Source organism: Mesoplodon mirus, assembly GCF_964341445.2.
Source record: "Mesoplodon mirus genome assembly, chromosome: 11".
NCBI classification, from domain to species: Eukaryota; Metazoa; Chordata; class Mammalia; order Artiodactyla; family Ziphiidae; genus Mesoplodon; species Mesoplodon mirus.
In genome coordinates, this window is record NC_138987.1 from 45,764,065 (window position 1) to 45,777,278 (window position 13,214).

At 58.4% G+C, this 13,214-nt stretch overlaps 2 protein-coding genes across 4 annotated transcripts; one reads left to right on the forward strand and one right to left on the reverse strand.

Moving 5' to 3' along the window:
* The first annotated feature begins 41 nt into the window (after positions 1–41).
* On the forward strand, positions 42–9,820 carry NCAPH2 (non-SMC condensin II complex subunit H2). Of its 3 annotated transcripts, none has more exons than XM_082635372.1 (20): positions 42–281; positions 2,917–3,018; positions 5,320–5,375; positions 5,458–5,542; positions 5,620–5,688; positions 5,788–5,867; positions 5,949–6,082; positions 6,168–6,251; positions 6,724–6,854; positions 7,615–7,686; positions 7,888–7,954; positions 8,097–8,204; positions 8,296–8,349; positions 8,500–8,574; positions 8,655–8,744; positions 8,831–8,902; positions 9,000–9,055; positions 9,134–9,235; positions 9,330–9,479; positions 9,545–9,820. In XM_082635372.1, exons 1-20 carry the CDS (start codon positions 174–176, stop codon positions 9,683–9,685), a joined length of 1,836 nt encoding a protein of 611 aa, XP_082491498.1. In that variant the 5' UTR covers positions 42–173; the 3' UTR covers positions 9,686–9,820. The 3 variants fall into 3 exon arrangements, with proteins under 3 accessions (XP_082491498.1, XP_082491499.1, XP_082491500.1); XM_082635373.1 differs by having other exon boundaries at positions 8,834–8,902; XM_082635374.1 differs by lacking the exons at positions 7,888–7,954; positions 8,831–8,902; positions 9,000–9,055; ... (1 more) ...; positions 9,330–9,479; positions 9,545–9,820.
* A 252-nt stretch (positions 9,821–10,072) lies between these two features.
* On the reverse strand, positions 10,073–12,183 carry SCO2 (synthesis of cytochrome C oxidase 2). Its single transcript, XM_082635375.1, has 2 exons — positions 11,834–12,183; positions 10,073–11,022 (listed from the first exon to the last, which is right to left on the reverse strand). The coding sequence occupies exon 2, from the start codon at positions 11,008–11,010 to the stop codon at positions 10,210–10,212; it is 801 nt and encodes a 266-aa protein (XP_082491501.1). The 5' UTR covers positions 11,011–11,022; positions 11,834–12,183; the 3' UTR covers positions 10,073–10,209.
* Between the last annotated feature and the right edge of the window lie 1,031 nt (positions 12,184–13,214).

The following is a 13,214-nucleotide window of genomic DNA, read 5'->3' on the forward strand; positions in this document are numbered from 1 at the left end:
CCCTTCCGGCGCGATCCGGCAGCTCACGTCAGAGATGTGCGCGCGTCGCTGCGCGCTACGTATTTTCCTGGGCGGGAACAGTAAAATGGCGCCAGAACTAGTGGTGGGCTGAGCACACTGGGACACTCGAAGCCGGCCCTGCGGTCCCCGGGCCGACCCGGCCCCTCCCGGACATGGAGGACGTGGAGGCGCGCTTCGCTCACCTCCTGCAGCCCATCCGCGACCTCACCAAGAACTGGGAGGTGGATGTGGCGGCCCAGCTGGGCGAATATCTTGAGGAGGTGAGGGCGGCCCCCGGGGAGTGGCGGGGGCGGGGGCTGCCGGGGGCCCCGCCGCCTCCTTGTGTGTGTCCATCTGGCGCTCTGATCGCACTCATCATCAGGGTCGTTTCTTTTTTCCCAGCCCCGTCTCTGCCCCTCGAAATCATCCTTTATTAGATTAACCTGGAGCTGTCCTTACAGCACCTGTAACTACCCGTTAGGCAGCCTTGAAATCGACTTAGTGAGTGGCGACCAGCATTTTTCTCTGATAGAGTAGAATACGATTTGTGTGCATGTGTGGGTGTGTGAGAGGTCTGGATCACGATGTAAGAGGGATATCTTATGTTAGATTTTCAAACCAGTTTCAAGCGACTGCCATGTTCCATCTCGTCAGCATTTAACCTTTTTTCCGTATTTGACAGCTGTGTCTAGACGTCGTTAAGGAGCTGTCCGCTCCATTTCTGCACTTCACTTTCACTCCTCAGACCGCTTGGACTGCTCTTGTCTTGATCAATAATGATATCCCTCTTACCAAATCCTAGGGTCACCAGAAGTGTCATCTTATTCAACTCAGCAGCATTTGGTGGGTTGACCACATCCTCTTTTTTTTTTTTTTTTTTGCGGTACGCGGGCCTCTCACTGTTGTGGCCTCTCCCGTTGCGGAGCACAGGCTCAGCGGCCATGGCTCAAGGGCCCAGCCGCTCTGCGGCATGTGGGATCCTCCCGGACCGGGGCACGAACCCGCGTCCCCTGCATCGGCAGGCGGACTCCCAACCACTGCGCCACCAGGGAAGCCCTGCCTAGTTCTTTTTATGACTAATTCTTTCACATCCTGTATCTCTCAGTTGAAATATCAGCTGATCACCATGTCTAAAACAGTTCTCTGTCATAGTACCTTCTGTGTTTTAGAGTGTTCATTGTAAGCTATTCTCTAACTTGTTTATGGTCTGTTTCCACCCTAGAATGTAAGTTCTGTGAGGGCAGGGACTATGTTCATGCTCTCTCCCCTTTGCTTAATAGAATGCCTGACACATAGTAGGTGCAGAATAAATGTTTGTGAAATGGACACTTGATCTGACAATTGACCTCTGCTTGGACATAGAGTCTCCTGAGAACATGCAGAGAACTATGCTAGGTGGGGCTGCTGTGGATTCAGGCTTCCGCATTGAGCAGGGTGCTTGTGGATACCTGGTAAACCTACTTGCTTGGTCAGCTCCCCTCCTGCTTCATGTGTCTACTTTTCCAAACCTTCTCTGGCCCCTGAAGTTCTGATTTCTCTTCCTCTAGTTTTGTCTTTCTCCTTTCATTTTCCACATAGCTACCAGAACATTCTTTCTTTCTTTCTTTCTTTTTAAACACATTTTATGTTGCTGTCCTCTTCACAGACTTCCTCTGTCTTTCAGGAATTAGCAGAAGCGGTGCCATGGTGGCTCCTCTCAGACTCTCCCCCCTTTGTTGTGCCGCCATAGTATCTAGTATCTCGCCTTATTCCCCAGCACACCCTCTGCTTTGGACATGTTTGCATAGTACTCATTTACCTAAATCGTTGAAACCTGTGTCTGCTAACTGCCTCTGTGTGGGTGCCTTTGCTCTTCCTAAAATGCCGTTCCCTTGATCTGTCTGGGGAGCATCGATCTGTCTTCAGGCGTAGCTCCGCTGTCACCACCTTGCTCATCAGACATTTACTGAACACCGGTGTCGGGCACTGAGCTGAAGGCTGGAATCACCCTAACGTTGCTCACAGTCCACTGGGGAAGGAGAGCCTCGGTGTGACAAGACCACCCTAGCGGTGGTGAGGCCCAAGGCATGTCCTAGGGAGACTGCTGAAGGGGTCAGTCTGAGCACGCTGGGGCTGGACGTTCCAGGCAGATGGAAAGCAAAGGCAAAGAGCTTGAAAACCATGTGGAGGCTTCAGATTACAGTTCCCTGAGAGGAGCAGGGAGGCACCGGGTTGTGGGGAAGGTCCTGAGTTAAGTGGACATAGAGTTTGGGGACTTTGGATGTCTTGGTGGACACACCTAGTGGGCAGCTATAAACACAGTTCTGCAGCTTAGGAGAGAGAGCTGGTCTAGATGGGTTTGGGGACTGTTGGCATATGGTTGGTGGACACAGATTTAAGGGGTGGTAGGAATTGGGGCTCATGAGAGGCTGTGGAGTTGGTGGTTGCAGAGGAAGGAGGAGGATGTACTTGGAAGTGTTTCCTGACTTTCCTGCTCAAAGGATTGAGACCCCAGCATTTTGTCTCTGTCTCCCCCACCCCTGAGGGTCCTCAGTCCTTCTCTCGGGGTGGGCGTCTTCCTGCTGGAGTCTGGCTGAGTAGGCCCCGACTAGGATGGGTGAGGTCTGAGCACCTCTGGAGAGGAGGTGGTGTGTAGCTCTGGCCGTTCATGGACAATACTCTCTAGGGGCCTCCCGCTTCCAAAACACTAGGTCTTAGTGGTTACAGGCAGTAGGGAAAATCACAAAGACCTGTCTTTTGCCTCTAAAAAAATGCACAACCGGTGAGCCCTAAGCAGAGCCAGAGCTGTCATTCTGAGGGGCTGCTTGTGGTGATGGGTACTTTGGGCCAGTGGCACTGGGAGAAGGTGGGGTGGCAGGTGGGCTGCCGGCGAGAAGGGTGCATAGACTTCCCACTGCCCTGCGTCGTGTCTTGCAGCTGGACCAGATCTGCATTTCTTTTGACGAAGGCAAAACCACAATGAACTTCATTGAGGCAGCACTACTGATCCAGGGCTCCGCTTGTGTCTACAGTAAGAAGGTGGGCCCCTCCTGGCTACTGGTCTTGGTGTTGTAGTGTCTCGTGAGACCGAGGTCTGCTGTCCTGCCGGGGCAGGTGGCAGGCTCACCAGCGCCTCCCACCTCCTCCCCGAATTCCTCGCCACCTTTTAACACCGAAGAACAAACTTGGATTTGATAATTGCAGGGTTGGGACTTCCCTGGCCATCCTGTGGTTAGGACTCCACGCTTCCAGGGGGCATGGGTTTGATTCCTGGTTGGGGAACTAAGATCCCACATGCCGTGCAATGTGGCCAAAAAAAAAAAAAAAAGAAGAAGAAGAAAAAGAAAGAAAGACATTTTATTGTAAAGGGAAGGAAAGAGATTGGGCAAATACTAAATCGGTGGCTCTCAACCCAGGATACACTCCAATTAATCACCAGTGCCTTGGCCTAACCCAGACTGATTAAATCAGGATCCCCAGGTGGTGGGGTGGAGGGGCAGGCAGGTCGCAGGATTTTCTGAACTACCCTCTGACAACCAGAATTGAAAACCACGGAACTGGGGTGGCCAGCCGGGTGTGGGGAGGGGAAAGGGGAGCTGGGAGAGGAAAATGGATGAAACAAAGAACTAGAAGAAATAGGTAAGGAATGGTTCAGAAACATGGGCTGGCGGGCTTGCCTTGAAAAAAAGAAAAGACAACTCATCTCAGGAGACTGCAGGGAGAAATGCTGATGCAGAGAAGGTGGGCCCAACAGTTTGCAGAGTTCACACCTAAGGCCCCAGTTTTCACAATGGAGCATGTAAGTCAGCTACTGAGAATCAGCTACTGGATAGGAAATTTGGAGAGTGAGGTTTGGCGAAAGTTCAAAATATTTGCTGAGGGGAATGCAAAATAAAAGATTAATTGAAAGCATTGGTAGTCTAGTGAAGATTAAATGCTGGAAATCCTTCTCCAGCAGCAGTAGCTGTCCCCTAGTGGAGGAGCGTGGAAAAGCGGACCGCAGCACTGATCCCAAATTGGTGGTTTAGTGGGAGGAGGGAAAATAAAAAGTGCACAGGAGGTAAGAGTTCAGAAGTGTGTTGAGGAGATCAGAAATGGGGTCCCAGCCAGACAGAGGAGGGGGAGTAACCTACATGCAGGTTAACGGGCGCAGGGCACAGCGGACCTACCTCTGCACACTGTAAGTTATTAAGATGGTCTGAGATTTCATTGGTTTTTGTTCTAGATGATCCAACTAAATTGGATTCTTTTGTCCTGCATTTGTCCTAAGAAGGAATATCTGCAACTAACTTTGAAAGCACAAAACCTAAGGTGAACCGATAGACAAATATGTAGCCGGGTAGATATGTGATAAAGCAGGTGTAACAATGTTAGCATGAAGTCTGGAAGGTGTGAGGGGAGTGTTGGCTGTAGTCAGCGCCGTCCAGCCGGACCTTCCGAGGTGATGGGAACGTTCTATGATCTGTGCTGTCCAATACGTGCGGCTCCTGAGCCCTTGAAATGTGGCAGGCGTGACTGAGGCATCTTGCGTTTTATTAACTTTTAATTACATTTAAGTTGATTGCGCCACCTGTGGCTCATGGCTGCTGTATTAGATGGTGCACTGGATTTCTACATCCCGGGTGCAAGTCCTGGACCCACTACTGACTGAGGTTACTTTGACTCTCTGAGTCTCAGTTTATCTCGTATACAATGAGAATAGTGATGGCACTTAATTCAGACAGAGTAAATGAGATGAAGCATGAAGCACAGTCCTGTGTATGTGACAAACACTTAAGAAAGTTAATGTTTATTATTCCTGGTGAGTGGGATCCATGCGATCAGGGGCCACCATCTGTTTTGCTCACCACTGTCTTCTTTCGGGCGCTGTCACCCCAGAGGAAATGGCCCAGGGGCAGCGTGTGTATGTACCCTCCTGGTGGGTGCTTTGTGGTATCTGGAAGATCCCAACCCTCACCCTAACAGTGGGGCCCCACAGGTTGTGGCTGGAGCTGTGGCGGGCTGGCAGAGACCCCCTGGGTGCTGCTGCAGGCAGGCTGGTTGGTGTGCCAGCAGTGAAGGCAGACAGGGCTGCGTGGAGCACAGGGCAGGGTGCCACAGTGTGGAGGCGGCCACACCTGCTGTGGCGTGGTGTGAGGACGCAGAGCAGCGGTTAGGTAATTCTGGGGAAACATACCAGTTTGATTGGACAAGTATTTCTGGCAGCCACGTTGGCAGGAATTGTGCTGGGGGTTTTGGAGAGGACACCTGGGCTTCTCCGTGTACTCGGACGACTGGTTGGAAAGGCTCTGGGGAGGGCCCCTCCTCTCTGCATCCTCACTGCCCGCTTCTGGTTGCCAGGTGGAATATCTCTACTCGCTGGTCTACCAGGCTCTTGATTTCATCTCTGGCAAGAAGTGAGTACTGGAGGTGGGGCCTGCATGCAGCTCGGGAGGCCCCGCGGCCTCCTGTGATGCCCTTGCACTGATTCTCTCTCAGGCGGGCCAAGCAGCTCTCCTGTGAGCAAGAAGACGGGCCCATTGGGGACGCCGGCTCCAGGGCCCCCCAGGAAGTGGAGTATGAGGTGAGGTTTCCTGGGTGCCTGGCATTGCCCCCTGTGCTTGCCAGGCACCCCCCTCTGAGCTCTCCATTCCCCCGCAGTTCCTGTCGTTGGATGACCTCTCTGATTCCCGTGCTAACGTGGATCTGAGGAGTGACCAGGCCCCCAGTGTGAGTGCCCCTCTCCCGCGTTTAGCTGATGGGGGTGTTGGAAGGTGGTGTCATGCCACGTGGGTTCTCATGGTTCACCCACTCTTGGCCTCTGTTCAGGAGACCCTCATCGTCCCCCTCCTGCCCATGGCCCTGGTAGCCCCTGATGAGATGGAGAAGAATAATAACCCCCTGTACAGGTGCGGGCCTGAGCCTGATGGGTGGAGGGTGGGCTGTGCTGGGGAAGGGTCACTGTAGCACGTGTGTTTGTGCCAGCACAGCTGTCGGGGGGAGGTCCTGACCAGCCGGAAGGATTTTAGGATGAATACGTGCACCCCCCACGCCAGAGGAGCCTTCATGTTGGAGCCGATGGGCATGTCCCCCATGGGGGCACTGCTGCCGAGGAACCAGAAGGGTGAGGGCTCGGATGTTGGTGGGAAGGAAGGGGCCTTCTGAGGGGTAAGCGGGGCTGACCCCGTTCAATCCCCTGTCTCTCCCAGAGGCTGGGAGGGCTGAGGAGCAGCCAGTGGAAGCCTCTGCGTGCAGGAGCCCAGTCCCGGTGCTCAGCATCTCCCAGGAGCCAGGTGAGGAGAGAGCTGCTGGGTGGAGCTGCAGGGGGGATGGGGGGATGGGGCCCTGCACTCCTCCACCCCAGCCTGCTCACCGCTGTACAGCCTGTGGAGGGGTGAAGCGTGGGGAGCAGGCCTCTGTGCTCAGGGCCCACCTTGGCCAGCCGTGCTGTCTTGGTTCAGTGACCACCCCCTGACCATTCTGGGGCTCTGAGGTTTGGGCCCACCCCCTCCTCTCTGGGCAGACAGAGGTGGCAGCATTTAAAGAGAAGAATTACTAAGAAATAAAATGAACCAAACAAAGCAGCAGTATGATGAGAGTGTAAAACGCCCTGCTGCATTGTCTGGTTGTAACAAACGAAGCTGAGAGGAATGGCCTCTCAGGTTCTCCTTGGGGTTGGCCCCTCATCCCAGAGGGGCAGCCCCCCTTCTGCTGTCCGGTCTTCAGGCTCCTTGGGGCTGACTGGTCTCTTCCTTCCCTGCCCAGGCACCACTACAGAAGGCCCAGTGCCCGGAGGTGGGGGTGAGGAAGAGGATACAGAGGGGGCAGCAGAGCCCCCCGAGGCCTCAGCCCCTGAGGTCCTGATGGAGCTGCAGGAGCCCAGGAGCCCAGAGCAGGTGGGACCCACAGTCCGGCCTGCAAAGCTCTAGCCCTCAGCCCTGGTGGGGAGAGTCTCGCTTACACAGGGAAGGCAGTCCCCTGGTCTTTGCTCCCAGGCCCGCTGGTCTCTGCCCCCTCTCTGGTCCTTGCACACCAGGGCAGTGGGTGCATCCCCCAGCCAGCCTAGACCTGGCCCTGCACCCTGCCCTTTTGGGCAGCAGTTTTCATGTCTCTCCCCTCTCTGAGCAGAGCAGCTGCTGCTCTCAGAGGGGGGCGGCTGGTGTCCAAGGGTCCAAGGCCCACAGTGCTCAGGGTTACTACCCAGAATGGTAGCTGGTCTCCAGAGCTGACTCTCCCAAGGCCAGGCTGGCAGGAGTGGACAGGCCGGCCTCCCTCACCCCCGAGGGTCAGCTCTGTGCTCCAGCCTAGAGCTAAGAAATCTTTTTTTATAAGAAAAAACCCTGACACATATAGGAAAAAATGTTAACATTTGTCAATATTGGCTGGTAGATACATGGATATCATATCGTTCTATTCTTTTTTCTCTTTTTTAAAGAAGAAAAAGTACCCTGTGACCACTAGTTTACTGATTTGTATGTCCTCCTAAAGTTTTTCCTAGAACTTTTGTTTTACTTTTTAGTCATTAAACTATTTGAACTTCCTGCCCCCAGAGAAGGTCCCTGCAGGGTTCTTGGTGTCTGGCCCCAGAGCAGGGCTGCTGGGGTGCCTGGAGCCTTGGGTGGAGGAGAGGGGAACCCTCGGCGTTTTTTTTTGCAGAGTGCGGCCCAGCCCAGGAGGTGTGCACTACGGGAGCAAAGGGAGGCCCTGGAGCCTGCGTCCCGGCTGAAGGTGAGGGCTGGTGGGGCCTGGACCCCCGGCAGGGAGGGTATGCTTGAGGCCTCTCTGCAGTGGCTGTCTTTCGAGCAACCTTCTTCCCCAGAATTAGACCTCTCTCCTGCAGCCCCAGGGCACCTCCCTCCCTATGTCTCTCGACTGGGGGGAGGGTGCATGTCCTCCACTCTCCTGTGTCTGCTTGTGCTCTGTGCTCAGGAGACCCCAGACCCCTGGCAGGGCCTGGACCCCTTCGACTCCCTGGACTCTAAGCCCTTCAGGAAAGGTAACTGGGGGAGAGGCACTGCCCCTGGGCACCTGGGGCTGGGCTCACCTGGCTTGAGTGGAGGCTGGGGCTCCAGGGCCTGTGGGCATGGTGATCTGCTCTGGGCCATGGTTGTGCTCCGAGACCGTCTGTTTGCCCCCAGGTAGGCCCTACTCTGTGCCCCCCTGTGTGGAGGAGGCTCCAGGACAGAAGCGTAAGAGGAAGGGTGCTGTCAAGCTGCAGGACTTCCACCAGTGGTACCTGGCTGCCTGTGCGTGGGCCTGGGGGCTGGGCCAGGGCCAGAGGGCCTGGGTGTGGCTGTGGGACTTGGCTAGGCGCCTGCTGACCCAGTCCTCTTGCAGATGCTGACCACGCTGACAGCAGGAGGCCCCGGCGAAAGGGCCCTTCCTTTGCAGGTGAGGCCGGGGCCTTGTGGGCTCTTCTGAGGGATGATGGCACCATGCTCTGCCACCTCTCCTCAGCCTGGGGACACCTAAGGCCCTGGGTGGATTCGGGTGGACCTGGGCAGGATGAGGGGGCCCTTCTCACAAGGCTTTCGTGTGCAGACATGGAGGTCCTGTACTGGAGACACGTGAGGGAGCAGCTGGAGACCCTCCGGAAGCTGCAGAGGAGGGAGGCAAGTACCAGCCACCACCTGGACCCCACTTGGCCCCTGGTGGGAGGCGGCAGTGCCCCTCAGATGCCCTCTTTGCGCAGGCAGCTGAGCGGTGGCTGCCGAGGGCTCAGGAGGAAGCGTGGCCTGCGGAGGAGGATCGGCTGGAGGACTCCCTGGATGACCTGGGAGCGGCAGGTGGGTGCCTACTGGGGGCAGGCTGGGTCGGGGCTCAGCGCCGGCTGTGGGCTAACCTGCCTTCTGCTCGGGTCCTCCCCTCCCAGCAGGTGACTTTCTAGAGCCCGAGGAGTACGCAGAGCCTGAGGGGGCCGAGCCTGGGGAAGACGCAGACCTGGGTAGGTCTGGGAGTGGGCTGCCGGCCAGGGGACCCTGAGGGGAGGAAGGAGAAGGTGAGGCTCACGGCCGGAGCACCTCATGGCTGCCCTTTTCCAGAAGCAGAAGCCATGCCGGCGTCCCTAAGCTACGAGGAGCTGGTCCGAAGGAACGTGGTAGGCCCAGGTCAGAGCGGGTGGGGGAGCCGGGTGGTGGGTGCTGCACAGAGGCAACAGCCCCTGCTCCTGCCGCAGGAGCTCTTCATCGCCACCTCGCAGAAATTCGTCCAGGAGACAGAGCTGAGCCAGCGCGTCAGGGACTGGGAGGACGTCATCCAGCCCCTGCTCCAGGAGCAGGTGAGGTGGGCTGGGCCAGGGCCTCTGGTGGACAGCTGGAGCCTCCTGCTGCCTGCCTTGGGCCAGCCCCAGGACCTGCCCCTCCCCTTTGCAGGAGCAGCATGTGCCCTTTGACATCCACACTTACGGGGACCAGGTAGTCTCAAGGTTCAGCCAACTCAACCAGTGGTGTCCCTTTGCGGAGTTGGTGGCTGGCCAGCCTGCCTTTGAGGTGTGTCGTTCCATGCTGGCCTCCCTGCAGCTGGTGAGTGGCCTGGGAGCCTGGGAGGGAGGCGGTCCCTGGTCTCTGCTGACAATCTGTCTCTACAGGCTAATGACTACACAGTGGAGATCACCCAGCAGCCTGGGCTAGAGGCGGCGGTGGATACCATGTCCCTGAGACTGCTCACGTACCAGCGGGCCCACAAGCGCTTCCAGACCTATGCTGCCCCCTCCATGGTCCAGCCCTGAGTGGGGAGCACTGAGACCGAGGTTGGGCCCTGAAGCCCTGTCCCCGGCAGGTGCTGGGCATGCGTCTGCTCACTCCACTTTGCTTCCCGGCTCGCCCAGCCCAATAAAGTGTTATCATTCCGCCAATCCCTTTAAAAAACCTTTACAAAACCGTTCCGTGTGGAGGAAAGGACTGTCTGTCCTCTGCACCCCAGGAAGCTACCATGTCTCCAGCCCCTTTCCTGCCGTGGCCTCCAGGGGCTGCTGGTACAGATCTCAGGCACACACAGCTCCACCACATCCTTTTTTTTTTTTTTTTTTTTTTTGCGGTACGCAGGCCTCTCACTGCTGTGGCCTCTCCCGTTGCGGAGCACAGGCTCCGGACACACAGGCTCCGCGGCCATGGCTCGCGGGCCCAGCCGCTCCGCGGCATGTGGGATCTTCCGGGATCGGGGCACGAACCCGTGTCCCCTGCATCGGCAGGCGGACTCTCAACCACTGCGCCACCAGGGAAGCCCCCCACCACATCCTTTTAATGAGCCGGCTCAGTGCAGGACGCTGCGGAAGGCAGCCATATGGCGCCGCACGCTGTCTGCGACCTGCTCGGCCGACCTGGCCCTGCCGTAGTAGTCTGTGAAGAGGCCGTCAGGGCTGAGCAGGTAGATGGCGATGGAATGGTCCACGATATAATCCTGGTCCTCGTCCTTGGGGCCGGCGCTGTAGTACACGCGGTAGCTGCGGCTCACCTGGGCAACCTGCTCAGCAGAGCCGGTCAGGCCCAACAGCCTGGGGTGGAAGTCCTGCACATAGCGGGCCATGGCCGCCACATCATCCCGCTCGGGGTCCACGGTAATGAAGATGGGCTGCACGGGGGGCAGGCCAGGCTCCGCCTCCAGCTGCCGCACCACCTGCACCAGCTTCTCCAGTTCCTCGGGGCAGATGTCAGGGCAGTGAGTGAAGCCGAAGTACATCAGCACCCACTGGCCCCGGAAGTCAGCTTTGCAGCGAGCCTGGCCCCGGTGATCCAGCAGGCTGAAGTCACCCTGGCCCACGGCAGCTTGGCGCAGGGCCTCTGTCCGTCGTTGCTGCTGCCACTGCTCCTTCTCAGCTCTCATGGCCAGCCAGACCCCACCCAGCCCAGCCCCAATCAAGGCTGTGATCAGCAACCTAGTTCGTAGCCCAGGGCCCTGGGGCTGGTCCTGCCTTCCCGTCTCTGCAGGGCCCTGCCTTGATAGGAGCCGGCACCTCACATGCTGGGCCTCTCCTCCTGGGGTCCTAGGGAGGGCTGGAGGCTTGAGCTGAAAGAGCCTGTGCCAAGCCTTGGGTGCCTGAGCCAGCAACAGCATGGCCTAACGCTCCTGGAAAAGAGCAAGGGTGTCAGGAGCCAGAAGGTGCCTCGGCCTACTGGGTCATACCCCATCACTCTGGAGATGCTTGCTACCATCTGAAGGACCAGCCCTACACAGGGTCTGCTATCAGCAGCTGCTCACCTGGGGTCAGAACTGCTTCACCTCTGAAACCTCAAACTCCAGCTTAGGTGTCATCAAGCGTCCACCCTTGTCCCTCCTGTCCTTTAGCCTGAGAGCCTCAGTCTATCGCATCCCACCCGGACCCTGCCCCCGGTCCTGTGCCTGCAGCTCTAACCAGCCCAGCCCTCGCCTGCACCACAGCGTCTGAGCTGACCAGGAGCATTCCAAGCGCATGCCTCGCCCGGATTCCTGAGCATATTTATCTGTTTGCAATAAACTCCCATTTCTTGAAAGGAGGTAGGTGAGTCTCTGGCCTCAACACACACCCCCCACCACCACCACCAAGACTGACTCCCCCGGCCCTTTTGCAGCCTCTACCCTCTGAGGCCGCTTCAACCGTGGTGCTTTGGCCCCCAGCCCCGCGGAAATCCTGTGCCACCCGCACCGCAGCCTGCAGCGCCTTCCCCCCGAGCCCCTCGCACGTAGAAACTTCCGGCCGGCAGTCACCCTGGAAGAGAAACAAGGTTTCCACTTGCCTCGAGCCCACTCTCTTCGCAGCCGGGTACCCGACAGCAGCTCAGAGCTCGTGGCCCACGCCCTGCTGTTGCTTCGGTGACCTCTGTGCCTTTCTTAGGGCCCTCTGGAGGTTTGCTAGGCGGAGGTCTTAGGACCCCGCCCCCACCCCCAGCCCCCGCCTCACCTGTTCAGCTGCTGCTGGGAGGACCCTCTGGAAGACTCCTGGACGACCTTGGATACGCCCCTTAGCCTGTTCACATCAGCTTCCTCCTTTACAAAATGTGTTCTAAGCGGTGCACGAGATGGACCTGCAAACGGAGGCAGCCTGCGAACGTTTCCAGGGCCCCTCTCCGGGAGGCCCCTTTCCTCCGGGAGCCCCGTTCAGGGCGCCCTCCCGGAACGCGCCTCGCGGACCGGTCTTCCAGGTCCCCGGCGCCAGGGTCGGTGTCAGGAGTCTGGGGACACGACCTGGGAAGCTGCAGATACCATCCGCCTCGCACCACACCAGCGCGCATGCGTCAACGACGCCGCGCTCGCGCAGACTGGCCTGCAGCTGGCCGGCGCTCGGCCGTGCGCGTGCGCCGAAGGTGGTGGGTCCGCCAGAGGTCACGTGTTGGAGGCGGGGCTTCCCTGCGCCGCCGCCCGCCGCGGCGGCGGCTCCTTGTTCGGCGCTGTCTCTAGTCGCTGGCCCTACCCGCCCTCTCGCTTACGACTCCGGCGCACCAGGTACCCGCACGGCTGCGCGCCGCTCGGGCTTCGTTGCTGCGTGTCGGCCTGCGCGCGCGGTGGGACGGGGAGTGAGGAGCCGGGCTCAGGAGGGGAGGGGGTCTCTGGGCGTAGGGCTGAGCCAGAGCGGGTGCCCCTTTCCCTGTCCCCTCACCGAGCGTGGTGATGGGTGACCGGGTCCGCAGGCCCGGTGGCCCCAGGCCGTCCAAGCACAGCAGCGCTTCCTCCACTCCAAAACGTGGCCTACGGCGGGGTTGTCCCTGGCGGTCAGAGTGGCTGCCCCATGCCAACCTGCGGAGACACGGTTCAGCGTGGACCCACCCCGCGTCTCGCGTGCAAACTCCAGCCCCTGATACACCCTTGGTTGCCAGTTCCCCTGGAGTGAGGGGGTGGGGGAGACGTGAAGCGGCAGTGTGCCTGACTTCAGAGGTGGGGGTCAGGAAGACCTTGTACCCGGCCTGGGCGGGAGGGCAGTGAGGGTTTCCCCAGACCCGAGGCCAGGTCAGCCTTGCTCGGATAAGGTCACTGGGTAGGAGTTGAAGAAGTGGGGCGGGGGGGACCTGCCAGCGGTGAAGCCGGTCCCGGCAGAAGCAGGGTGAGACAGGGCTGCTGAGGTACTTGAGAACCAAGGCTGCCGGAGTTATGAACGGGAGGTTGGGGCCACATAAGGAGATCCACGCCAACAGACATGCCACAGCCACATGGGGACCCCTATGGAGAGGCCACACAGGCTCCAGGTGCTCCGGGGCCTGTGCCTGGCTGGGAAGGACTGCGGCCTCTCTGAACTTCCTGCCTACCATCAGAGCAGACAGGCTGTCCGCTGCCTTCTTACTGAGGAT

Coding starts and splice junctions, on each gene's coding strand:
- NCAPH2 (XM_082635372.1), top strand. CDS start 174: ATGGAGGACGTGGAGGCGCGCTTCGCTCACCTCCTGCAGCCCATCCGC. Junction 5,376..5,457: donor GATTTCATCTCTGGCAAGAA/GTGAGTACTGGA, acceptor ATTCTCTCTCAG/GCGGGCCAAGCAGCTCTCCT. Junction 8,903..8,999: donor TGGGGAAGACGCAGACCTGG/GTAGGTCTGGGA, acceptor GCCCTTTTCCAG/AAGCAGAAGCCATGCCGGCG.
- SCO2 (XM_082635375.1), bottom strand. CDS start 11,010: ATGCTGTTGCTGGCTCAGGCACCCAAGGCTTGGCACAGGCTCTTTCAG.